The sequence below is a fragment of the Chlamydotis macqueenii genome, chromosome 1, assembly GCF_036417535.1.
Source record: "Chlamydotis macqueenii isolate bChlMac1 chromosome 1, bChlMac1.mat, whole genome shotgun sequence".
NCBI classification, from domain to species: domain Eukaryota; kingdom Metazoa; phylum Chordata; class Aves; order Otidiformes; family Otididae; genus Chlamydotis; species Chlamydotis macqueenii.
Window position 1 is genome coordinate 145,327,922 of NC_141556.1, and position 26,501 is coordinate 145,354,422.

Below are 26,501 nucleotides of genomic sequence, written 5' to 3' on the forward strand. Positions count from 1 at the left end.
TGTAGTCTACTCTGGGTATTGTCAGTTGGACTACTGCTTTGTATATGTTGTAAAGAAAGGTGTGTCACAAACAAGGATTTTGACTGTCGTGAAATAGAGACTCTTTAAGGACCTATGATAATTCAGAAGGAAAAGGCAGTACAACTATTTTTCCTTCTAGCAGTTTGACGGTTCTTTTTGTGTGCATGTGTTTTACCCTCTTTAAAACTAAGCCTGAAAAAATAATCTACAGTAGCAAGCTTTTCTGTGTGAAAGCTGAATATTTTTTTTGGTACTCAATGATGATCGGAGTTTCCCTGGCTATGTAGATTTAGGGTATCAGTCTAAAATAGAGGCAAGCCAGTCAAGCTGTAGGGATTCACATATTTGTTTGAGTAGTAGTTATACAGTATTAATGCATGGTATACTTGCAAAACTAAATTTTTTTTTAACTGTATCACAATATGATGTGTACATCACCTATTACAGAGTATTTCTGCAATCCTGCTGCATAGTTGCTCTTGCCACATAAGATGGAAGGGCAGGCTGGGTAATACAGTGTGACCTGCAAGACTACTGTGTAGCTAAAATAGTTACTGCATTATTTACATGCCTGTAATTAATTAGTAAATGCAGGGATTTACGCAAGTGTTTTGTTATTTGCACAATGAATGATTAAGTCTTTGCGCTGGTTGGCTGATATAATTGCTTTATTTGTTTCTGTGTTTTGCATTGCAAAGGCTTATACCAAGAGCATAGTCACATATGTGTCACATGTGTGAATTAAAACAAGTGAATAAATAAATCTACTGTCTCTTTCAGACTTTTATGCAACAAGTTCATCCATGGATAAGTCTTGCTTATCCCAAGGTTTTCAAATTCTGGCCCTATGCATAATGAACATCTTGGAGGTAGTTCAGAGTTAGGAGTCTTTTTTCCTTAGCATTCATTCAAGTCTTTGAATTTTTGAGATCCTCATCTTCTGTCTGCTCCTGTCACAGGTCTGCATTAATTTTCAGCTTCAATTAGTATAACTTTCTTAAAACCTCTTTAGCACTAAATTATAGAATTTTTAATTGTTTGCTGTAACAACAACTTGTTGTCTTTTCAGTTCATGTATTTTCACTCTGTATTGCATGTTGTCACATACGAAGGCAAAGTTTTGTGTGTTCTGATGTGATGGTTTTCTGTACATTCATCTTCCCTTCTTTCCGTTTTTGAGGACGGGATGCTTTGTAATTTTGAAACTTCTCTCTCTTTAAAGTCGTTGAACACTCCCCCAGTTAAAGTGTTGTTACAGTTGTTTTTGATGTAGTCATCTCACATTGGAGTAGACTTCATACCTGGTTTGTTTCCCATGAAAGAGTGGCAAAATAAAAATTCTGCAGCAGCCTCAAAATATTCCGGAAGAACAAATTACAAGCATTGCAAATATGTACAGTAACTGTATTAGTATTTCATGATGCATACTTTCAGAGGCCATACTAATGCTGTCTAGACATAGAATGCCTTAAATTACTTTCCTCATAGCTGAAAACACAGGTAGGTTTGCATAACATAATCATGGGACGTGCTGACCATGGCCTCTATATCAAACCTTGCCACATACAGGTATTTTTGTGACATTTGTTGCTTGTTTTATTGCCATTCTTTGAAGGAAAATATGTAAGTATCTTCACGTACACCTGCAGTCTTGTACTGTATTATACTGTGATCTGTCCAGGATGAATTAAGAAATTTCTTCTCAGATGCTCTTGCAGTGCATCACTTAACTAATGACGTTTCCTCAAGGGAATCACTGATTGTTTAATAAGACTGCATTGGCTTTCTTAAGTTTAATAACTACTTAAGTTACAATTACGTGTCTCTTATCGTTGCTTCTATGAGCAAAAGTACAGTAAGACAAATTGACTGAATTTTATAATGATTTGAAAGAAAAGGATTCCAGATTTTGCACTGAAGCAAATGTGTTATAGACCTTGGTTCCTATGGAGCTTGGAGTATGCTGTGAATTTGCCAGTTAAAAATAAACAAGAAGAAAGCCTAAAGAGGAGATATTTCTCTATGGAGCTGTCTAATCTACAAATGCTAGACTGTTATTAAACTGGAAACTCAGGTATTTATGATCCATGTTACGTGCATGTAGTTGATGTGTGATCATGGTCATCCTTCTAGGACAGTGTTATGCAGAATGAAGGTGTAATAAAAGAATGCTACTGTGGAAACCTAACTTAAAAAAAGTGTTCTGGAGTTTTTAATAACTTGTGATTGTCCCTTTCCTGTACTTGGCCTCTTTTCTTCAAGTTGTACAAGGAGAGTACAAGGTTGGTCAGCATTTAGGTCTCTTCTCTGCAGGTTGGTCTTACATGCTACCATGGCCAATCCTCTTCTTATATCACTATTTTTGTCTGGAATAGTTTGTCTCTGATATCATTCTTTTTACTGAAACTCCAGTGGTCTAGAAGTAGAGAACCAGAATCAGTGTCTCCAAGTTACTGTCTATATCTTCTGATATCTCACTGCAATGCTAATATTTATCTGCTTTCTTTGGGTCGCTTATCAGAATACAGTGTATAAATTTCATACTTGACAAACTTAAGTTTGTTCAGTAGAGTACAACGTGAAGTTTAATTGTACTTGCTTGAGTGGCAGGACTTCTTTAACCAAGGGAAAACAGCATGGAAGGCACTAAAGAATAGGTATTTTGCTTAATATTTAATAAAATATTCATTATTTGTTTTATCTGGAATATAAAAGACAGACTGAAGGATTCCTGCAAGTAAGTGAAGCTACTGTCATTTAATTTCTTTCCAATAAAGATTAAGCTGGTCTTATTGTGGGCTCATAGCCAGTACAGAGTGGTAGAGTTTAGGACTTCTTACTTGATAATTTAAAACAAAATTTGGAGAACAGTTGAAATGTTTTGTTTGGTTAGATGTGATTATTCTTTGGAAGTTTAGCAGCTGATAACAATTGTGTAGTTTTTTTCTTTAAGATATTAAGAATAACAAATTTGTTCAAAGAGAGTATGATTTTGTAAGTTTGTAATTAGTCCTAAACTCAGTAATAAGTTAATTCCAGCAGTAATTCAAGTTACTTTTTCTTTGCAGTTAAATAAATTTATGGGCTTTTTCATCAAGGCTATAATTCTCACTGACTTCTCAAAAGGCACTGATTCTGTAAATGTGAGCGCAGTATTTAACAGTCAAGTATGCCTACAGGCATTACCATTTACATATGTTGATTGCTTACAATAATTACCTAATAATTGTTTCCCCATAATCAGTTATTTAATGGCTTCAGGCCTGTAATGTTTTGGGCAGGGGATATTGGGGATTTTTCCTGAAATTGCTTGGATTGAAAAGCCAGGGTATAATTGATGCGTTATTCATCTCTATTTTTTTGGCTAATTGAGGGTTGGAGGGATCACACAGGTGACAGAGCACTGCATGCCTCCTTAAGAAGGACAGATAGGAACAAGGATATGAAACCAGTTGGTCTGTGGAATTATGTTATCTCTGTAGAGTCCTGGAGCAAATAACCTGAAGAGGAAAGGGCAGTAATGAAGGGTGCTTTTCTAATAGGACTGTAGCAAGGTAATTTGTGAGACAAGATTAAGAAATATGTGCTGATTGTGTTCTTGACCCCTTCTATCTAGCTGTCTTTCTGCATTGCTCCGTAAAGCCAGGACAGCTCTTCTGTTCTCAGGTTTGCCCTTCCTGAGGAAGTGCCGTGCCCAACTTTGTCAGCACATGATGGTCCCCGGAGGCACAGTGGGTCTAGAATATGTGATGGGGAGGGAGGTCCCTTGGGTGAAGCCAGTTTGGTCCAAGGGGGTCTGGACCGCAGCTACTGGGGTCCACCACACTAGAAAGAACGAGATTTGGAAAACGTGAGCTCCATGTGCATTTGCAGACATACGTTTGCTGGGGTGTCAGTGGCCCAGGACATCAAAAGGTATTACAACACTCCTGGAACAGAGGGCTCGGCTCCAACTCTGGGTGGAGCATCTGGCAGTTCGGTGTGCAGGCAACTTCAAAAAGGGTTTCTGTGGGCAAGGCCTTTACTGGAAGCTTGTCTTCTCTAGTGTTGCTCTTACTCTAACTAAACAGAAGCAGAAAGCCAACATGCAAGGTTTGAAACTGAAACTCAGAAAGCAATATTTAGCTTCTCAAAGATGTCCATCCATAACCCACACTTTTTTAGCAACTTTTGATCTGCTGGTCATCTTACTTCCACAGTGTAGTATACAATTGTTGCAGGTGTAAAAGTCTCTTTATACTCCTATCTGTTAAGGCATATACTGAAAGTTGCTTTGCTATTAGTACTAAAAAAAAAACTGGTCCCTGTTTTTTTCCTATACAAAAGACAAACAGAAATTTCCCTCTATTTTTCATGGCCATTAATAATTCTGTTGGTTTTTTCACATTAAGAAAGAAAACAACTTGGGATCATTTTGGCACTTCTGAATTCCTAATAGTTTTGTTAAAACAGGCCATTGTAAATTTCACTTACTAAAACTGGCTGTCTTGGAGCAATGTGAGACTTCTGTGTAGAAATAATATAAAAGTTGTAGAAAAAATATAAAAGCTTTCTGTCCCAGGCAGAAACCATTCAGAAATACATAGTTTCATACTGATATTTACAGTCAAGTGTGAAACCTTCATAGGTATTTCTAAAATTTAGGTAAAGCAAAAATGATGCAGTTAAGCAGATATTTTTAACTTCAGGCAAGTTATGAAACTTGGATGAAAATTCTTTGCTCTGAAGAATTATACTCTTTGGATTTTTCTGAAATTCCTTAAGTGTTTAAACATCTGATTTTCTCTGTCACAAAAGTTTCCTTTATGTAGTATTTCTCTGTCTTTAGTTTAAGATATTTGGGAAATGCAGATTAGATGCTGTTACATAGGAACTTTTGAACGAGTGCATTCAATCCCTTGTTTTGTATGTGGTTTAGATGTTCCAAAGTTACTTTACAATCCAAAATGCAGCCCAGTGCGCCTTTACCTACATAGCTAGAATGGCAGAGGCTCTGTGGTGCACATTTCTAGTGATACGCCATGTTTTGGCCGCATTGCAATTACAAATGTAAAGTGCTTATCTCACTTTTTATTAGTTAAAGAACAATTTAAAAGTCTGAAGGTGTGTTTTTCTTTAAGTACTGCAAAAGTAAATCAGTGAATGCATTTTTTTAAATGGAAAAATGTGCTTGTGAAATTGTTGGACTTTAGGGAAGGAAGATGATGTCTATTTTAGGTGTCTCTCCTCCTGACTGAAGTAGTGAGTCTTGCTTGAGGAGAGTATACAAGGGCCGCTGTCAGAAGTTACCCTTATGGATATGCCTGTGGTATGTCTGTTAGATGTTTACAACTACAACCACACCAGTGCAGTTTCATACTCGGATGTATAACAGCAGCGTGAGTCCTTGCAAAGATATTTGCAAGTCAGTCCTTGCAGCCTTAGCTACACTAGGTGTTTGTGTGCTAATGTACAGTCAAATAGTCCTTGAGTTTATAAGGAACCAATTACTCCTCACTAGATCCCTGTATGGGAACTTAAAGGGAGCTGCGGTCTTCACTGTGTAGCATGAGCTAAGAATAGAGACGGGTTTTGTGTTACCTTGTTTAATGAACTAGTTTTAATGCCTCAGGCTAAGAGCTTAAGTTTTCTGTGTACTAAATAAGCAGGGGAATGTAGAAAGATACCAAGTTTTCACCTCTGGAGAATGGAGAAGGTATGTTACCTTTTTTTCTGAATAATATAGAAATGCTGTTGGCACTGGACAGTGACAATAATCCCTCAAGTACTGCAGAGGGAGTGTGTTATGGAATATTCTACTGTTCTGTAGAATCATACGTTGGCTTGCTCAGAACTGCATTCTCTGTAGGTGCTTTCATGGATGGACCTCACTAAGGGAAGTGTGGAAGGCTTGGTAAATTCTGTTCTACCTTCTTAAGTCTGTATCCTCACTTTAAATCTCCACCTTTTTTATTTACTTAAATAATTTATCTGAGGCCATGTCAAAAGTCTGTGCAATAGCCACCAGGCAGAAGTGGGGAAAATTATGTTATATTCTAATACTGTTGTATATTGTGTTGTTTGCTTCCATAGTTGGTTTAAAAAAAAAAAAAAAAAACAAAAAAAAAATTCAACTTTCAGTTGAACCTTTTGTCTGTAATAACATTTCACAGAACTTGAGTCAGTGAGTCCGTGACCATGAGTCAAAATGAAAATGTTTGTGCAAACAGTATTATGGTAGGCATGGCACAGTTTGAGAAGTAATTAGTAGTTTAAAATTGTAAACAAAAAAAAATCTTGAGTCCCTCGGAAGTTAATTCTTAGAAGCAAGTCTAAGCTTAACTTTGTCTCCTGGCATCTTGGATAACACCTCATTAAAGTGGAGTGCTGTTTAATATGATAAAATGTGTTGTTAATGTATCAGTACTTACACATTGAGATAACTTTATTAAAACTAGATGTTATGTAGGGTGGAAAAGTGTGCATGCCTCTGAGTCTAACAATTTCTACAGTTTGAAAACAAGTTCTCTCTTGGGAAATTGGTCAGCTTTTCACAGTATCAACTTTTCACAATATGTTTAATCTGAATAGGAACACCAGCTGCTTTTGGTAAATAAATAAATACACACATCCCCCTAATATATATACACTTAGAACAGCTGTGAGAAATAATCCATGTAACATTCGTAAGTGTATTACATAGGTCCAAACCCACCAAAATTATGGCAGAAAACTTGTGATCTACATGTAGACTGCAATGGAGAAATAAGATGTAAGGAAAATGTGATAAGGATGAAGTTAAAATGATCATATGTATATGAAAGAACTGCCATTTTGTATGAACTGTGGAAAACATGGTCAGTGAGAGGAAAATTAAGGGAACAGGAAGCTTCAACTTGAAATGGAAAGAGCTTTCATGAAAGCATCAAGGTAATGCATAGAGGAGAGGCTGCAAGAGGAGTAAATAAGGAGCATGTTGGTGAGACAGGTGGCCATAGCTCAGGTATAAAAATTCAATATTAACAAGGAAAGGCTTTCATATGGTGTACTTACCTGCTTGCAAATGACAGTATTTCATACTTTAAGTCCGAAGATCTGGCATGGTTGAAAGTTGAGAATGATCAATGCATGAAATCTTGACATTCAGAAATAGAGTTCTGTGAAATCGTGTACTGGTCTAAGCTGTTAGCACTGCTAGTTTGTTTGTTTGTTTTTTGGTTTTTTTAAGCCTCTGTACTAAAAGCTGAAATATGAAATACAAGATAAAATATGTTTTTGTACATAAGTGGAGAGAGGCAGGTTTTCCTAAGTCTACAAATAAAAATGGTCTTCCATCTCAAGGTGCCAGGGAGACCTTTCTCTTTATTTTCTTTGTAAGAAATATTTTCTTCTCTAGGATCATGAGATCTTGAAGGGTGAAAAGGAAAGAGAAAAGGTGTTATTATCTAATGATATACACCTCAATAGTTACTTTCAGAACTTGAGGATGTTTTCCCTTCTGATGCAGCTACATTGAAACTCTGCTGCTTAACCAGCCAGTTTTAACAGCTAGATGCAGCAAGTATTGAGTAGTACCAGTGGATCGGGCACTTCAGTTCTCAAGTACTTGTTCTATGCAGAATCTGTGCTTACATCAGCATTGAAAAAGGCAACTTCAAGTTAATATAAAATTTCTGATGAAATCCTTACTTCTCATGTTCTAATCTTTATAGTACTGTATCACTAAAGTTAGGTAAAAAGCCTGTGTGTTACACCGAATCAAAACGTTTTAAATGTTTCCTAGTTGATATTTTTCATTAATAACTCATTTTCTTAAATTAAGTGAAGGCTTGGGGTTTTTTTATTTTAAAACTGTGGTAAAATATAGTGCTCTTGGTGCTGCATGCAGCTTCTTCTGTCCCAATTACCTGCAGCTTTCCAGTGATTTCGTTACCATTTGCATGTTTCTGTAAAAGTCTGTGACTTTATTAATTGACCAATTAAGTTTTCTTGTGTATGTGTGTATACAGTACTGAGAACATTGACTTGTATAGTGATACAGTTGTAATTCTTCAGAATACACACTTGCTGTGTATAATTGCAGGAGAAAGGGGACGATTTGGCAGATAGTTTTTTTTGTTTGGTTGGGTTTTTTTGGTTTTTTTTAGAGAACTGTAGATCTTATTAAGCTGAGAGATATGTTCACCCTTGAGCTCATCTTTAATTGTGGTTTTGTTACCAATTTAATTAACCAAGGAATATTTTTTTCTACAGATTTAAATAGACTGAATACCAGATAACTTAGTCATCTGGAATCTTGTTTAAAAAAGTACGGTTTAGACTTTTTAAGGGTTCATATATCCTGTTGGTGTAGTATTGATAGCATTACTAAAATGCCTGGATCACTTGTATTTCGTGCCTCTTCCCTCTGTCAGTGCCAGCCGTACCTCAGTACTATACATTAGACTCAATCACCTGTATGAGATCCAGTTCTGTTTCACTTGCAGCCTTGCTTTGCTTCTGAATTGCTCTCGTCAGTGTCATATGAGATTGTTCAGAACTGAACAAGATTGTGTCCACTGTAACACTAGAATATAAACGTGAAAACTGCATAAAAAGGATTTGCCTTTCACTTACATAGGACTTGCAAATTAAATATGTGTTAAATATATTTACCTTTATCAATATGAGAATCCTGCATTTAAAAAAACTCCTGATGTGTCCTCTCTGATACAGAAATCTTGTGTTTCAGTGCCTGACTAATCTCTGCCTTGCTGATGCTTTTGAATGAGCTTTGTATGTGAAAGCTCTACTAATCCTTGTACTTACTGTTTGAATGTTTGCTACAGGAAGCGAGCAGCTGCAAAGCATCTAATAGAGCGCTACTACCACCAGTTAACTGAGGGCTGTGGAAATGAAGCCTGCACGAATGAATTTTGTGCTTCCTGTCCAACTTTTCTCCGTATGGATAACAATGCAGCAGCCATTAAGGCCCTCGAGCTTTATAAGATTAATGCAAAACTCTGTGATCCTCATCCCTCCAAGAAAGGAACGAGCTCAGCTTACCTAGAAAACAATTCCAAAGGTGCCCATAACAATTCCTGCACTGACAGAAAAATGAACAAGAAGGAAATACAAGGCCCAAGAGATGACTTCAAAGGTAAGATGTTATTTTAGAATTTTCCTAAAATAAAACACATTTAATATGCACAAGCATAAGCCTGTAGAATTCATTGTGGTAGTGTTCTGCTGCCTCCTTAGGTAAATAAAATATTGAACCATCAAATATTTTACTATGGTTTCTGAAAAATGGCTGAATTAATGCTGATTAATACTGTTTCCAAATCTGGATCTTTACCACATCTCTTAAAATCCGTGTGCATTTATTGCTTTCTGAGGTTACTGGTTTTGCAAATATAGAGAGGTTTTTTTTAAGTGCTGTTGTATGACTGCTTTGTTTTGTAACTCTTCTGTAGTTAATGAGTTATAAAAGTTATAGTTTAACTAATTCCAGATTCTGTGTTAAGAAACTTAACAGATGAACAAAAATTTATACTGTGAATAAATCTACCAAGCTAAAAAAAAAAATAAGCTAAGTGATTTCTAAACCAGTGTATGAAAATGAAATACTTTTCTAGATGTCTTTTCTAACTTCTATTTAGCTTTCCAAACTTTCTAGAATAGTAAACACGTGCTACAAGAATAATTTTAGTTGTGGCCAAAACCTGTCGTGCAAACAGAAATCACAAGGTAAATGAAATTAAAGCCGTTAACCTTTGAGCAGACCTTTCTTAAGTATTGCTGCAATAAGTGGTATAAACACAGTTCAGATTAATTCATTTTAGCTAAAGAAGGTGAAGCTGTTTACAGCAAAGAGTTAAAAAGCCCTACAGAATCAGCAATAAAACATAATACTGTGTTATAAGGGACCTAAGATACTCCAGTCAGTACCTGCATCAGTTTGTTCTTCTTTTTGATGCAAGGAGAAATTTGTCCCCAAATTATTTATGAGTAAGCAAAGAGAAAACAGTAGGGAGGGGAAAGGGGTGCCAGTGTAATGTTTGGGCAAGAGTCACATTAGGTTTGTTTTGTGATTTGTGTTTTGGTTTTGTGTATTTTTAATGGAGTTGTGCATGTACAGGACTTTCTTCCTTCTCTCCAACCCTACTGCCCTCTCTCCCCAAGATAGATATCTAAGAGTCTTCTCAGCCTATCTCCAGAGACAGTCTGTTGCCTCAGGCAGTGACTCAAGACTTCATCTGTTGCAGCATCACAAGTATTGACCTGTCTTTGTAGCTGTGTGGACAGAGAGCATTAATGTATTCTTAAAGTCCATCTGTGAATCTTTGTTACCTTTGGAATTGGATGATGTCTAAGGAGTCTAGCACTCTGAAATTTTTTTTTTTTAAGGTCCATCTGCAGCAACAATTACTGGGAAAACTGCAGTTAAGTTTAGGAAGGCTGAGGAAAACGATGTGCAACTTGCTTTCACGCTTGACATAGGATTGAAAGTTCTAGATAAATTGAAATAAATACCTTTCAGAAAGAATTACTTAACTTATTTTTCTGTAGAGCTAAGCTCGAAGACTGTTACCTTTGGGGAAAAATTTACCTGGAGGCTATTGTCAGCATCTTGATAATATCTTAGATGGCAGTCCAAAACCAGGAAGGAAATAGAGATTGCAAACATATGAAAAGCATGGGTTGCAAATGTAGTCATATATGGAGAGCGCCACTTCAAAATCAGTGTTATAATTACCTGGGAAGCTATTTTCAGCTTTGATCACCAAAACATTGAATTGGGAACAGAGGAGATCAGTGAACAGGCAATGAGCACACAATCGTAACAAAGCTTCTGTTAGAGACAATGAAAATATAATTAATAAATATGCTAATTAGGGAGTGTGCTGTTGGCAGTATGTAGATCGCATGCAGTCTTTTTCACAGTCAAGGTTCACTGCTAAACCTTAACTTCATATACGGATTTGTCGTGGAGTATTACTGAGAACAAGGTCTGAGAGGAGATATATTTACTTCACTGGAACACTTAGTTGCAGTAGGAAGGGTCAGAGGAGAAGGCCTGTAAAAGCTCATGTATTCAGACTCAAGTTGGCTAAAATTGATTTGAGTTGGAAGGAAGCCTCATTTTTACATTTGTTTTTCTCCAGCTGTTCTCAGTGCTGTGAAGTAAAATGGGGCAGACCCTTATAGCAGCTCAGTTAGAGGATGGTCAGAGGATAGGACTTAAAACTGATAACAAAACTGCTGATAGTAATACAAACTATTTTAATTGTAAATAGCACATGATTACTTCATTAAATATTAAAACCTTTAAAAGAACGACTGGGGAATTGCCGTTTTAAGTATGGAAATCTGAAATGCATTATACTGTTAAATTGTCGACTTGTGCTGACAGTTTTTATGGTATGAGTAACCTCTGCAATCCAAAGTCAGTGAACTTGAGGCTGTAGCATGGAAAAGCATCTGTATCTGCAGTTAAATTTTTTAGACAAGTTTGCTTCTTGAGCATGCATTGCAGCAGATAAAAAAATAGGAGATGTTGCACTAAGCTTGAATCCTTTGGTACTGTTTTCAATGCTGTTGTTTTTTAATAGGATGAGTTTTAGTTTTGAAGCTTCTTCAGATTGATTGGAAGTTAATCTCAGTAGCATAACATAAGCTTAATCTTTCTTTCCTGTATTATATGTACCCTAAGAATGGTTTGGGGCACTATGAAAATCAATAGATTGTCTGTCTTTTCATCATTTAGTTAGTATTTTTAATTTAATGACTGCTTGGAATTAATGGTAGTGTAAGCAATCACATTTCAAAATACTTTAACATATTACTGTCTTTATTAAAATGATACACTTCCTTTCTGCAGAGGTGTAGTTGTTCTAGCGTGGTTGGTGAATACAGTGCTGTGCTGTGTGGTGCTTAGATCTTGAGATGCTATTAAGCAGATTCAGTTTGAGTTCTAAATTACATGTCAGTTTAGAAGAATTTCCTTAAAGTAGAACATCTTTTCAGGGTGTGATCCATGTGGTAATCCTGCTATAAATTATCACCTGATGCGAAAGCACCAGTGAGTTTTGAGAAGTAGCATAGAAAGCCATAAATAATGTTTTCTTCTTCTCTTTTCTAAAGAGAGAGCAAGATTTCAAATAATAAAATGGACCGCCAAATTACTTATTTCATATCAGAGGTTTGAGGGGGAGGAGGAACAGACAGGTATCTGGAGCCCGTGCAGATGATGTGTGTCAACCAGCTTGTTCATCAGAGGCTTAACGTACAAAGAAATAACCCACATGCCCAACTGTGTGTGCTTTAGAAGGCAGCATATATTTCTGAGCATATATTGTGGGGTTTGTGATGATTTTCAGGTATCAGTTTAATATAAATACAATCACAGAAAGCATTAAAAATAGAAATAAGAAATTTTGTATTCCAGTTAATATACAATAGAACAAATTATTTACTCTCTTTTTTCAATATGTGTTTTTAAGAGAGGGAAAGAGTATATGAAGTCCATAAGCATGTGCTATGTTTCAAAAAAGAGGTTGATATAGTGGATTTTGCATGTAGTTTAATGACTTACACATTAACTGTGCAGATTTACCAGAAGACTGTATTGTCACAGTCTTACTCATTAAGTCTTAAAGTTTAAACATCTTACTGATTGATTTAGTTGCTCTTGTTTAGACAATGCAATGTTGTTAAACACTACCAAATGTATTTAATTGGCTGTAAAACAGTTTGAGCGTGTTCTCTGATCGAGATCCATGAATAAAATGTTTTACAAAATCGTAGTGTATGAAATCATGATTCATCATGCTAATAAAATTATAAAGTATCTGTCTTGAATTTATTCGACACTGACACTGTTTCTTTCAGCGTGTTAATGCTGGTATGACACAGATCTCTTGAGTGGAGCAAATTAGAAATATTTTATCTTTTTAATTTTTATCTTAATAAAACTAATGCTTTATCTCTTTATAGATGTGACGTTTCTAACAGAAGAGAAGATATATGAAATTCTTGAACTGTGTCGAGAGAAAGAGGATTATTCCCCTTTAATCCGGGTGATCGGGAGAGTATTTTCTAGTGCTGAAGCTTTGGTACAGAGTTTCCGAAAAGCCAAGCAGCATACCAAGGAGGAGCTCAAGTCTCTTCAAGGAAAGGATGAAGACAAAGATGAAGATGAAAAGGAAAAAGCTGCCTGTTCGGCTGCTGCTATGGAAGAAGATTCAGGCGCATCGTCATCTTCATCATCGAGAATAGGTGATAACACACAAGGAGATAATAACCTCCAAAAATTAGGCCCAGATGAGGTGTCTGTAGATATTGAAGCAGTCAGACGGGTCTATGATAGATTACTTTCTAATGAAAAAATAGAAACTGCCTTTTTAAATGCACTTGTGTACTTGTCACCTAATGTGGAATGTGACTTGACTTATCATAATGTGTACTCTCGGGATCCTAACTATCTAAATTTGTTTATTATCGTTATGGAGAATGGCAATCTTCATAGCCCAGAATATCTGGAAATGGCTCTACCGTTGTTTTGCAAAGCAATGAGCAAACTACCCCTTGCGGCTCAAGCAAAACTGGTCAGATTGTGGTCTAAATATAGAGCAGACCAAATTCGGAGAATGATGGAAACATTTCAGCAGCTTATTACTTACAAAGTCATAAGCAACGAGTTCAATAGTCGTAACCTAGTGAATGATGATGATGCTGTTGTTGCTGCTTCAAAGTGCTTGAAAATGGTTTACTATGCAAATGTAGTAGGAGGGGATGTGGATACAGATCATAATGAAGAGGAAGATGAAGAACCCATCCCGGAATCAAGTGAACTAACTCTTCAGGAGCTGTTGGGTGAGGAAAGAAGAAATAAAAAAGGTCCTCGAGTGGACCCACTGGAAACTGAACTTGGTGTTAAAACTATAGATTGCAGAAAACCACTTATCCCCTTTGAAGAATTTATTAATGAACCACTGAATGATGTTCTAGAAATGGACAAAGACTACACCTTCTTCAAAGTAGAAACAGAAAATAAATTCTCTTTTATGACCTGTCCCTTCATATTGAATGCTGTTACCAAGAACCTGGGGTTGTATTACGACAATAGAATCCGGATGTACAGTGAAAGACGCATAACTGTGCTCTACAGCTTAGTTCAAGGACAGCAGCTCAACCCATATTTGCGACTTAAAGTGAGACGTGATCACATCATAGATGATGCACTCGTCCGGGTAAGTCATGCAGCAACATGGACCTCAAGGTTTGTTGGTTCTGGCTAATGCAACCTGTGCGGGCTTTGACTAACTGAAAAGGAGTGTGTGTGAGTGCAGTGTTTTATGTACTGGATTTCCTTTAAAAGAAACTCTGGTAGCTTTGTCGTATTAAGTTTGAATTCTGAGCGTACTGCTGAAGACTTGTATGTTCAGCGGAACCACTTCTGCTCAGAGTGGCTGCAGACTTAAATAAGAGTCAAACAATTCTTATTCCCCACTAACAGAATCTGCATTGTTGCAGCTCTCGATGGTGAGTGACCAGCTTCTGTTTCAGTGCTTTTTCTTTGTCCTCTGGACTGTCTTGGATCATCTTCTGGTAGTAGGGTTTTTCAGAGAGAACTTGGAATTAAAACCTTCCAGTTGTGTACTTTTGTGGACTTCTGAACTTCTAGATGTAAAGTGTGTGGAGTGACTGCATGCTAAGTAGAACTCACTTCTCTAGGCGTTGTTACAATTTGGTGCAAGTACTGATACAACTGAAAAAGGAGAAGACACACCTGTTAGTACCCAAGAACTGAGAGCAGCTTGCTTCTGAATATGCTGGCTTCTTAAAGTGAAACTTAAAGCCATTTCTTTACACATTTTAGGCAGATGGGAATTACATAGGATGCAAACTATAAAGAGTATTTCACGTAAACTTTTTTCCATAAGTACATCCTTTAATTTTAGGACTCTTCTTCCCTTTATTTTTTTTGCTTAAAGCTGTTATTTTTCAGACCTTTATTTTTCTAAAGAGCCAGACAAGTATTTGGAGATACTCTGGGGAAAGTATGTTTTTTTGCCTCTCAGCCCAGCTGTTACTTCTAGTTAAATTTGACTTCTTCAGCTGCTGCTGAAGGTCAATTGTGAGAGCTCTGAATGAGCTCCCACCTTGATTTTTCTGTACACATCTGAATTTCCAGATGGGTTAGCTACTCCGTGGGAATTGCTGATATTAAGACTTATCAGGGAAAACCTCTGTCTCCAGTACCAATAGAAAAATTAAAATTGCAATGCAGAAATGGCTTCTGTATGTAAATCCAATTATTATATTAGCCAAATGAGAAATATACTGTTCCAAGATTAAACCCTACTGTGTACTAGTTTTCCAGTTTAAGGATACTCTTTGTAATTTCACTACATATCAGGCTTACAATTCTATCCAGTTATTTTTGGTCACATTATTGTAATGGAGTTTATTTCCATTTCCAAAGGTAGGTTCAGCTTTGGGGATACATAAATACTGGATAAAAAGGAAGGGACAGTACTATCTCTTTAGGAGGAGAGGAAGGACTAAAAGAGAAGGTAAGAGCTAGTTTTGGGGAGATGTTTTTTAAGGTCAGTTCCAATAGAGAGGAAGCAGATCATACTCCTCATACTGATGATGGGAAAGGAAAATCTGTAAATATGAGAAAAGATATTCTTCCACATTGCCTGTTGTGGAAGGAAGTTGAAACCTTTGAGGACAAAAAAAAAAGTTTTGTGTTGCTTAAAAAGCTCATGGGCAACATCAAGTTGGTGCACTTTGGTGGACAACAGGGCCACAGCAGTCATCACTGTGCACACTCTTGGTCTGTTGGAAATTGGGGTAATTTAAATCAGATTAAGCTCAAACATACTGATTTAAATGGTGATGCACTTGCCAGCAGCCTAGCAGTCTACAAGTACATGCTTGGGCAGTTGCCATGTATCTCCTTGTGGCTGTTAATTTAAGCTGTCAGAACATGCTAAATTATGGTGATCTGACTCTGTCAAAGCCCCAAGGAAAGTAAGAATTTTAAATTGTTTTTTTTTCTGGGACAGAAAATAAAGCAAAAAGATAAAATTGTTCTAAATTCAAGCCATCTGAGCTGAACTGCACTGTTAATCAACGAGAACAAGTGTAGCACAGGCATTTCTTGAAAGTGGAAAATAGATCATATTCAGTAAAATTGAGATGAATGAACATTCGCCGTCCTAGCTGGAGGAAAGGAGCTGTATGTGCCATTTCAAACAGATGAAACAAAGTAGCTGTTGTGAGATGTGGATTTAGAGAAAATTGTGTTGATACGTAGTGGGTACAGAAGTCACCTTTTAATTATTGATATGTTTGAACTGATGATATGAAGTGTCAGTGTTCAAGGAAGACATTTTAAATATTCCTGAGAAAATGTCAGAAGTTAAGAAAGAAGAGAACGAAACAATACAATGTCTGTTTACTGTGGTGTGCCTGTGTCTCTTTTTTCATTTGTTTCTTCTAATTTTAATATAAAAAATGATGCAATAGGAATACATTTGGAGAGTTCAGAGTCTCTTCAGAGAGATTGTGAAGTTCCCTGGTAATGGTAAAGATGATGACCAAAAGGACATAAAAGATGGCATGGAGAAGTTGCCTGGCAAATACTTGTTTTATCAACTGATGGCACCCAGTCATAGTATCAGGAAGCAGACTTAATATAAGCAAAAGGATGTATTTTTTCCAAACAGTCTACCTTAAAATTGTAGGTGTCATTTCCCAGAACCATCAAAAGCTAATGGTCTTGACAGGCATTTTGATGTGACCTACACAAAAATCTCAGGAAGTCTCTAAGCTGCAGGTCTGCTGGTAACTGGAAAAGTATTGTGGGGAAAATACTGTTCCATGTCGCCATCTTGCACTTTCTTCAGTGGATGCCTGATCTGCTTAAGAATTGCATGCTGTTACACAGGTGCTTCCTGTAACAGGTTGAGAAGTTTAGGTTTTTTTTAAAGTAATTTTCACTGTTTATTTCTGCTTCCTATGTGGCCTGTAATTGATCTGGATTAAGATCTTCAGTCTTACATCCTAATCCTTAAAGTATCTTGCTCTGTCTCTAATTGTAGTCAAAGCTGGAACTACAGGTCCAAGATGGGTACCATGTGCTTCTGTAGCAGCACTGATAGCATCAAACCGAAGTGAAAGCTACGCTGTATGAGTTTGCTTTAGTGCTGGTTGTGGTTTTGGGTGCAGTATTGAACTTCAGAAGCGTCTCACTGGAAAACTGTCGGAAAGATCTTGTGGAAACACTTTGTCTTCAGTACTAAAAGGTGTATTCTTAGATCTGTCCAGTGACAAAGTTTTTCCAAACATGCTTAAATGACAGTTAAGTAATTATGATTTCCAATACCTTTACCCTTGCATTGCACTCTTTGCTTCTGGGGTTTGAATACTTATAAACTTGTTTGAATTTTAAGTAATTGCGTACTCATGTCACTAGACCTGTGTCTTTACAGAACTGCTGCAGACTTTTTTGACTATATATGGAGTAACTCTGATAATTTCCTTATAAAAGGATTTTCAGAAATACTGATTAAAATTAGGGTGAGATTCTCTTATTCATATTTTCCTTATTGATACTGGATATTTCTCAAGCAAATATCAACCTTCATAATTTCTGTTTGAAAATAGACTAAGTGCAGGGCTTTCTCAGCTAATTAGTAGAGCGAATTAAGTTCTCACCGAGCAGTTTTTCCTCTTATCAATATTTAATATTTAAACTTTTAGAATTCATTATGTACATCTTCTCACTTTTTTGGACTTCATTAAAAACAATGTGAGCACTGGTAAGTGATTTTTTTATACTCACTGTAGGATTTTTTTGTTGTTGTTTTACTGAGAATTGGAAGCAATACCTTTAAATACCTTTGAAGCAATAACTTGTTTAAAGCTGCTTATTGAGGGAATCATAGTTCACGCTGGAACATATACCTCTAAGCTAAAATTTTAGTTATGCATTTATTATTCTATTTCTTTGCATATATGAAACTTGCATCAGAAACTTATTTTGCTTTCTTTGTATTATACACTTACTGTGCACCTATTTGCCTGTATGTTAGTCTGAAAAGTCACTGGGGGGGGTGGGGTTGCAAATGTTAAAGTGCTGATCCTGACTTTTATTAAGGAACCCTTACATTTGGGAGTTGGTAGCTGAGTTTGCAGTTCTTGAAAGCAGTTAACATGCTTTTTTGTGTTTAACAGATTTCTTTTGAGATGTTAACTGTATTCTTGCCGAGTCAAATTACGTGAATGTGGCAGTGATGAAAGGAAGTTTATCCTTAAATCCCCTCTTCTGCCTTTTCATTCTCCAACAGCTATTTCTTTCATCCCCTTCCTCTTGAGTTTCCTTTTTTTTTTTTTAACACAGATTGTATGTGGATTTATTCTCAAGTATTGGTGATTTAAAGTAATTTAAAGGATGTAAGTTATGACAGGAGTTCTGCAAGTGATTCCTTCAGCAGAGTCTGGCTCATCACTTGCTCGGAAATTAGAAACTCACTTTGACGGACTTCACACGAAAGTAGATGACTGGCAGGCAGCAAGCCTGTCCTGCTTGTAATTGACTCTACTAAATATATTGATGAGTGAGAACTTGTGACAACTGAAGCCAGAAGGTAGATTCTTTCATAGTATATTAGCAACAAGGTACTCCAGGATTAAGGTTCTCTTAGACTAAGTTGATGTTTATGTGTGTTCGTTGTGCTCAGTTGAAAATCTCAGCACTAGCGTGTTCTGGTTGTATGCAGAATATGTGTGACTATGGTGATGCATGCATGAACAGTAAAGTACAGCTTGAGAGGGTGCTGCTTAGCCACTTAAGTATTACTTCACTTGCAGTTTTGCAGAAAATGTAGTGACTGACTTATGTCATGGTGTGTCGCTGGTGCTTTCAGACTTAAATTAGTTGTGTTCGTGTCACTTTTGCCTTGTAGCATGGAAAGTATTCCTGCCACTGCCTTGAAGAGTTATGTTACATCAGTACAACTTGAGGGATCTTTTGGTAATTTTAACTGAATAGAGATTATTTCAATTAGTGTCAGTTTTAAGCAGGAAACCAAACTCTGGTGGTGTATTAGGCTTGTAAGTGTTGTCATAGTTCTATCATCCAATGGAAGATTCCTGTCTCAGGAAAGCACAACGTTGTGCTGTAAGCAAAGTAAATCATACAGTCTCTTATGCTGTGGCACAATTGTCATGTTTCAGCCAGCAAAATAGAGATATTCTTTATAACGTCATGTCTCAGCTTTCAGCTTTTCGATTCATACGCAGTTTTTGATGCTACTGCTGCTGCTTCAGATATGCTACATGTATTTTCTGGGAAGTCCCTGGAAGATGTGATGGTAACTTCATCTGCTTGGCCAGTCAAACCATCATGACAGAAAATATATTAGCTTCTAAAACTTCGGGAATTCACACACACATAGATTGGGTTTGTCTAGCAGCATCTGTGTTGACGCAATTGGAGTAGCTCTGATTATTAAAAAAAAACCAAACAACTTTAAACTGAAGTTCGTAATTCCTTGCTATAGAAGTGCTATGGCAATTCTCCTAAAATTCAGTGCCTCTCCGCTGTCGTGACTAATGCAGTGCTTTCCATTGAGTTCCAGTTTTCTTGTGAAGAATCAGTGTTGAGAGGCATGGATGTTCAAAGGAGCAGCTAAATTCACAACCTTCAGCTGAGCAGCTTAGCAACATTGTCCTGGTTATAGAAACTACTTCAAGGAACATTAGGCTTTGACTCAAAATACTGGCTTTTTGGTAATCCTTTCTTTGAATCCCTCGCAGACATCAGTGCAGCGTTCCGATCTGCCCAGCCAGTATTGCTCTGCTAAGAATGTTTCTTTCCCCTTTTTTAGTACTGCTTCTCTTTTACGTCAGTCATTGCAGCATAGTTCTCAGCCAAAAAACATTTTGAAATAGTGATTACATTGCTGTATATGTATAAATATAAGCACTCTCCTTAATATAAGTGTGTTTCTATGCCACAAGAGAGCCTTTACACTATGACAAAGGGTTACTGTTCCAAAAGAAATGCTGAGGCAATACTTGCTTTCTCAGAACTCATCAAAATTCATAAAACTTGTAAAATAGTAAATTACTTGTGGTAAGTATTATAAAGCCAGCAAAGTAATGACTGTGGAGAAAAAAAAACCCAAAGTATTATTGGTACCAGTTGTAAGTGGAAGGATTCAAATAGGAGAAGTTCTGTCTCTCCAGCTTGAAAGTATAACCTGTACTTACTGTCTTAAAATAAATGCTGCTACTTTGTTTTTAAGAGGTCTCAGTTGTATTTGGAACATGGCTTAAGCTCTGTTGTCCTCCTATTCAGGAAAAAAAAGTATTTGCACATCTCTAAGATGCATAATTTTAAGATGTACAGGAAAGGCAAGATGCAAAGCTACGCTGTTATGGGAAGCCTATGATGAGAATACCAATAGGGACGGAACTGCTACATGTTTTTGTTGCAGAGGTATTGTTGATAAAATATAGTGAATTTCAAAAATAAATGTTATTTGGTCTCCTTAGAGGCAAAAATAGTTCATTGCAAATTCTGTGCAGTAGAATACCAAATAGACAAACTGCTTTAGGTAGTACATAACTAGTTTTTCCACATAATCTTGTAATTTAATATACATCTCAATCTGCTAATCTGAATTCACTTGCTTTCACTCTTGGGGTCTTCATGGCTTTTCTCCATTTTTTAACTGAGCTTTATATGCTATGGAGTTACGCTCTGCCTCTTCCTGATACTACTTTTCAATACCAGTGCAGTTCTTTCCCCACATACTTCTTTTGCTTGAGGAGCTTCAGAGTCTTCAGATTTGTTATGGGGTAACCACCTTAGCTCTGTCACCCGTCTGCCCCCGCTGTGTGCGGCATCCAACATCACTGGCTGACTTGGTGGTTACCAGGAGAAAATATCTTACTGCTGGTGTTGTTTTATGAGTTGATGGTGTCATTATTGCTGCCTTTATCCTCTCTGTTCTGTTCCTGTTTTCCTGTACACTTCTATAGTAAAACTCTGGGACATAAACGATGTGTTGGCGTGTGTGTGTGGATAAGATAGGGTAGTGAAATAAAAATAAATGGTTCGGCACGTTAAGGACACCTGCAGTTTGTGCTAGCTCAGATTAGAAGCTGATTTTGCCAGTGATATGTGGTCTTGGCAGAGGAATGTACAGGTCCATCTATACCTTACTTTACTGCTGTTAAGTTTTCTTTGCCATGTAGGTGTGTTTAATGTAATCATGTTGCACAAGTTTAACCAATGTATTTATGCTTTTAAGCAGCATATTTTTTATTAGTTGCAAAACATTCTTGCATAACTTTTGATTTACGGAAAGGATACATTTTTGTGGGAAGAAAGTGAAAGACCTGTAGTAGCCTTCGTTAGGGTCAAAAGGAAAGGAGATCAACTTGACTGTAATATTAGTGTCCTTTTATTTCTGGTTTGTTAGTTTGGGTTTTTTTTCCCCAGCCCTTGTTTGTGAGATGCAACTACTAGTCAAAGGCTTGTCTTCTATTGTAAGTTATCACACAAAGGTTCTGAAAACATATCTGTGTAATCCCTTCACAAAACCATTTGTTGTCAAACATGTAGATCAGATTGCAGTCTCTTTTCATTGTCAAATGAATTTAATTATCCCAGTAATACATCTTGTTTTCTTAGTGTTTTCTATGAATTTTGTTCAACATAATGCTAACTTATTTTAATTAAGTGCTTAAAAGAATAGAAATTGAGAAGGCTAACAGACTGAATTGGCTAACAGATCAAATCTGTGGTAAGTTTCTTGCTGTGTTAGTCTCCAAATTCTGTTACATGCTTAGAGTGATTTAGCATTACTATTGGTTTCTGATATTTTGCTGTTGTGATTTATACTTGCTTTCTTCTTAGGTTTGGAGGGTAGTTTTGATTTCATTGTTTTATATTCAATTGACTCTTCTAGTAAACAGATTTACTAATAAAATACTTCTATCTGTTCACTCAATAGCTAGAGATGATTGCCATGGAAAATCCTGCAGACTTGAAGAAGCAATTGTATGTTGAATTTGAAGGAGAGCAAGGGGTAGATGAAGGAGGTGTTTCCAAAGAATTTTTTCAACTGGTTGTGGAAGAAATATTCAATCCAGATATCGGTATGTGTTCTAATAATTTACTAATTTGTAAGACTTTTCCCATGAAAAGGCCGGACCAGATGATCTTTCAAGGTCCCCTCCAACTTGGGCTGTTCTGTGTTTATGCAGTGCCTTTCTACATCTGCTACTGCTTTTCTCTGAAGCTCTTCAGGTTTCTTAGTGATCATGAGAGTACTTGACCCATCGAGGCTCAGTATTTCATCATCAGTCATCCTCCTAAAGAGGAATGATGAAAGGAATAACTGTGTATAGTTAATGAAAGCTACCGTTGCTTGTTTAGATATAAATTGGTAGTATAGGGTTTCTTTGCAGGGTTCCTTTGTTTGTTCTCTCACCTTTCTCCTCGCTTTGCTTTGTGATTAGCTTCTAGAATTAGTAATCAAACCAAAGAGGAAGAGCTTCTGCAATAAAACCAGAGTAGGACTATGGTGAGTTTTTGAGTTATTTCCTCCCCTTTCTCCAGCTTAAAAAATACGATAGTCTCAGTTCTTCTAATGGTTTCATCTAAAGGGATACGGATCCAAAGTGTGGCAGTAATGTCAGATTTGATTGTAGTGTGATAAGAACTAAGAGTGATTTGATATATTGGTGCCAACGTTTTATATTTATGTTTTAACAGTCACATTTCCATCTGTTTTCTACCTTGCTCCCTGCACCAGGCTTTTATGCTTCACACGTCCTTGCACATCTAGAAATGGAAGTCCTTGTAGTCCACATGGAGCTTGTCTGCTGCTCTGAAAAGATTAGTGTTTTAAAATGTTATGAATAATTTGTATTGGAATAGAAATGACACCTACCAAGTTCCTATACTAATTTTGTAGTTTATGTGAAATAGAATGTCACATTGTTAGTTCCTGTAATGGCTTCCATTAAAGAAGCTCAGCAGCTTATGGCCACTAGTTAATTTGGGTTCATTGAACTGTTTTTAAAAAAGAAAGCCATTGTTCTTGTTTCTGTAGCTTAGAAAATTGGTTAAGAAATACAGAAATTCGTTTTGACTAGGTGAAAGAGGAAGTCCCCAGAATCAGTAACAGAATCTGAACCTTGGCACTTGCCCTTCGCTGTACACAAGGCAGTTCTTGTAACAAGTGATAGAGATCCATAGACAAGTCTTACTCTGAAAACTGCTATTAACTTGGAGAGATCTGGAATCTGAATTAGCAAGGTTACTTGGAATAAATTACAGTATGGCAAAATAAGGAGGTGGTAATACTTAGACAAAGTTGTCTTTCCAGTGCGAAATATGTTTTTGACTTGAGTTTATCTAACCAGAAGTTTGTGTGAGGTGCTTATATTGAAATACTCCTACTTAGTAACTGAAATCTTACTCAGCTAAGATTCAGCCAGTGTGTATACTCTGTGTATAAAGATGGGTAATAGATTAGATGTGCATGCATGTTTTAAATAGTACTTCTGTATTCAAAATACAAAAAAAAGGACACTTTTTGTATTCATATCAACATGGAAAAAAGATGTATTTATTGGCTTTTGCCATAAATGTCTAAAAGACAAAAACATAGCTTGCTTTCACAGTCTTGTTTTCTTTTGCATCTATTAATATGTACTGCAGTATAACAGTTTGCACACCATATATACCAAGTATGACTTCTGTTGATTTGTAAATACTTTATGTACCAGAGAAAATTAAGGAAATCCTTTAAATTGAATTTAAAATGTCTGTCTTCTGATAGGTATGTGTGGGGTGATGTTTATTGCTGTAATAGTTTCTTTGCCATTACATTTCAGATTTTTTCATATTAAACTTAAAGTTTTACTCAAAGGAGGTAATAAATCAAACTAAATATTAGATTTATGACCAACAGTCACCATAGTAACAGGGAAGAAGTACTAACTTCATATAATATTCCTGGCAACACTATACCATTGTTTTCCCCTTACTGCAGCTTCCAGTTTCATCTGGTGGTTTAGTATGATTTTAATGTACTCTAGTCTTAATTTTGGTCAGTGACTAAAATATTGTATTTCACATTAAAGTGTTTCCAGATGTGGATCTCTGTAAACTGTTAATTCTTCATTATTAGACATTTGCTGGAGGAGTTGTTTTGGCTGTTTAACTCTTCCATCATCTTTCAGAAAGTACAAGTCATTGCTTTTATTGTGCCAGTGATCCAGAAGTTAATTCAGTCAATTCAGAAAATGGAATGCAGACTATTGTTTAACGTTTGTCCTATATATGGTTGTGTTGGTCATCCATTTCTGATTTCCAGTTGCCTTACCTGATGGGTTAATCTTATTTGTGTGTTCCCCTAATAGCTGACCCTGCCCTTGTACATTACTGAGATAAATAGTCTTCAATTTTAGAGAATAGCCGGAGTCTCTAAATGAGTTGCAGCTCATTTCTTTACACTGAATGAGAATTCAGGCTGTATCTCTTGGCTGAAGGTGACATCTTTATTTGAGTCTTAAGAGTCACTTTGTGGCTCTTTTTGTGTGGCTTTGTAATCGATTTCTACATCTCCATAGGCTGTAAATAAGTGTACCTTTTAAGAGCCAGCAAGATAAATCCTTGTGGCAAATGTAGTTCATGTTCTTGACCACACACATCTAACTTTTGATGTGTGAGGAGGAAGGAGCTGGGGTGCTTCTCCTTAGGTTCTGTCTGGAAATCATGGGAATTAGCTGTACAATCGCAGGTCACTGGGTCTGTGCTTGTCCAGAGTGGTGTCTTTCCCTCCTGTTAAGTCTATGGGGTTTGCATTTGTCTTGCTTCAGTATCTAGTCAGGTAAGCAATCAGTTTTACCATAGGACTAATTTAAAGCCTGTACACGAACATCTCATAAACAAGAGCTAATCTAGTGGCTTGCTACAGCCAGACAGGTGAGGAACTCTGCCCTTCTCTTGTCTGTACAGTTCTATCCGCTCCCTCCAGCTCCTGGCATGTGCCAGTTCAGCTGTTTGTTGAAGCCTTCTGTGAAGTTAGTCAGCTTGTGAACTTGTCAGGAAATTGATCACCTGAAATAGTGAGCTGAATCAGATGAAGGGATATGGGAGCAAAGCATAACCTCTCCCTTTCAACAGTTACAAATTGTTGAAATTGCAGCCCTCTCCTGTGAAACTACAGTCCTATGTTATATTTTCCCTCAAGTTAGGATGTGTGTGATAGCTGCAGCAACTGAGTGGACCTGGTTGAGTATCTTCAAACAAACAAAAAAAAAATCTGTTAGGCATCTAGCTCTAAGTTCATATGTGATGGTTAATCCCTGCTGCATCTAGTCCTGTTCCTTTGTTGGAACTGACCTGGAAAAGCCTTTGAGGAGAAACTATCACTGTATAGTAATTGGAGTTCTTCAAGATTATTACATCCATGTGGTTTTTGATTGTGTTCTTTTCTTGCACTGTTATATTTGTCAAAGTTACAATCTATGTTGACAATGTGCTGCTGCTTCCTCAGTAAAGGAAGGGGATGAAAGGTTGTGTATATATAGCTTCAGTGGGCATTGCAGGATGTTGTATCGCAGGTCTCCTGCGTGCTTTTAGTGGTGATGTGAGTAACAGTATTTTGAGCAGCTCTAATTACCCGAAGGTAAGTAGCTTCTCTTTGCCATTAAATTCAGTATAATATTAACTTAAACATGTTTTAGAGGCATTCTAATGCAAATGGGTTTATAATGGTATGTTCTACATGTATTTTTTTTGTTGAAATGTAATCATAATTGTTCAACATCATTTTTTTACAGGGATGTTCACATATGATGAATCTACAAAACTGTTTTGGTTTAATCCGTCCTCTTTTGAAACTGAGGGTCAGTTTACACTGATTGGCATAGTACTGGGTCTGGCTATTTACAATAACTGTATACTGGATGTACATTTTCCCATGGTTGTCTACAGGAAGCTAATGGGCAAAAAAGGAACTTTCCGTGATCTGGCAGACTCTCATCCTGTAAGTTCGTTATGTTCTTTGAGTTTATTCATGCATTTTCCATGGAATAACTTAATCTAGATTTAACTTAAACACAAGATCACTGTCAGAAGTGGAAGTGAAATAACCAGTGGCTTGTGTGAAGAGTCTGTATTTGTTAAAACAAATTCGTAAGGAATAAAACCTCTTATTACATCTGGTTTGGAGGAGGCAGAATGAAAAGTCAACAAATAGGGCTGGGTATCAGTAAAGCTTTGTTCTATTTTTTTTTTACATACTGCCTAAATTGCTTAATATCACTAAGCACTATTAAACAAACTATTATTAATAGTATCTTCCCAAAGAGACTTCTGAAATTAGGCTATTTATATCTATTTGTAGAAGTAGATTTCTACAAAAAATGTGAAAGTAACAGCAGACATGCAAAGGTGTGATGTTCATATTGGTTTT

General features: G+C 36.6%; 1 protein-coding gene across 6 annotated transcripts in view; it reads left to right on the plus strand.

Moving 5' to 3' along the window:
- Nucleotides 1-26,501, plus strand: part of UBE3A (ubiquitin protein ligase E3A) — a 54,646-nt gene that overhangs the window by 22,578 nt on the left and 5,567 nt on the right. For all 6 annotated transcript variants that reach the window (XM_086769054.1, XM_086769081.1, XM_086769038.1 and 3 more), the window contains 4 exons: nt 8,829-9,139; nt 12,979-14,234; nt 22,023-22,167; nt 25,867-26,072. In XM_086769054.1, coding sequence (XP_086625180.1) covers nt 8,829-9,139; nt 12,979-14,234; nt 22,023-22,167; nt 25,867-26,072 — 1,918 coding nt within the window. The remainder of the gene's footprint in view (nt 1-8,828; nt 9,140-12,978; nt 14,235-22,022; nt 22,168-25,866; nt 26,073-26,501) is intronic.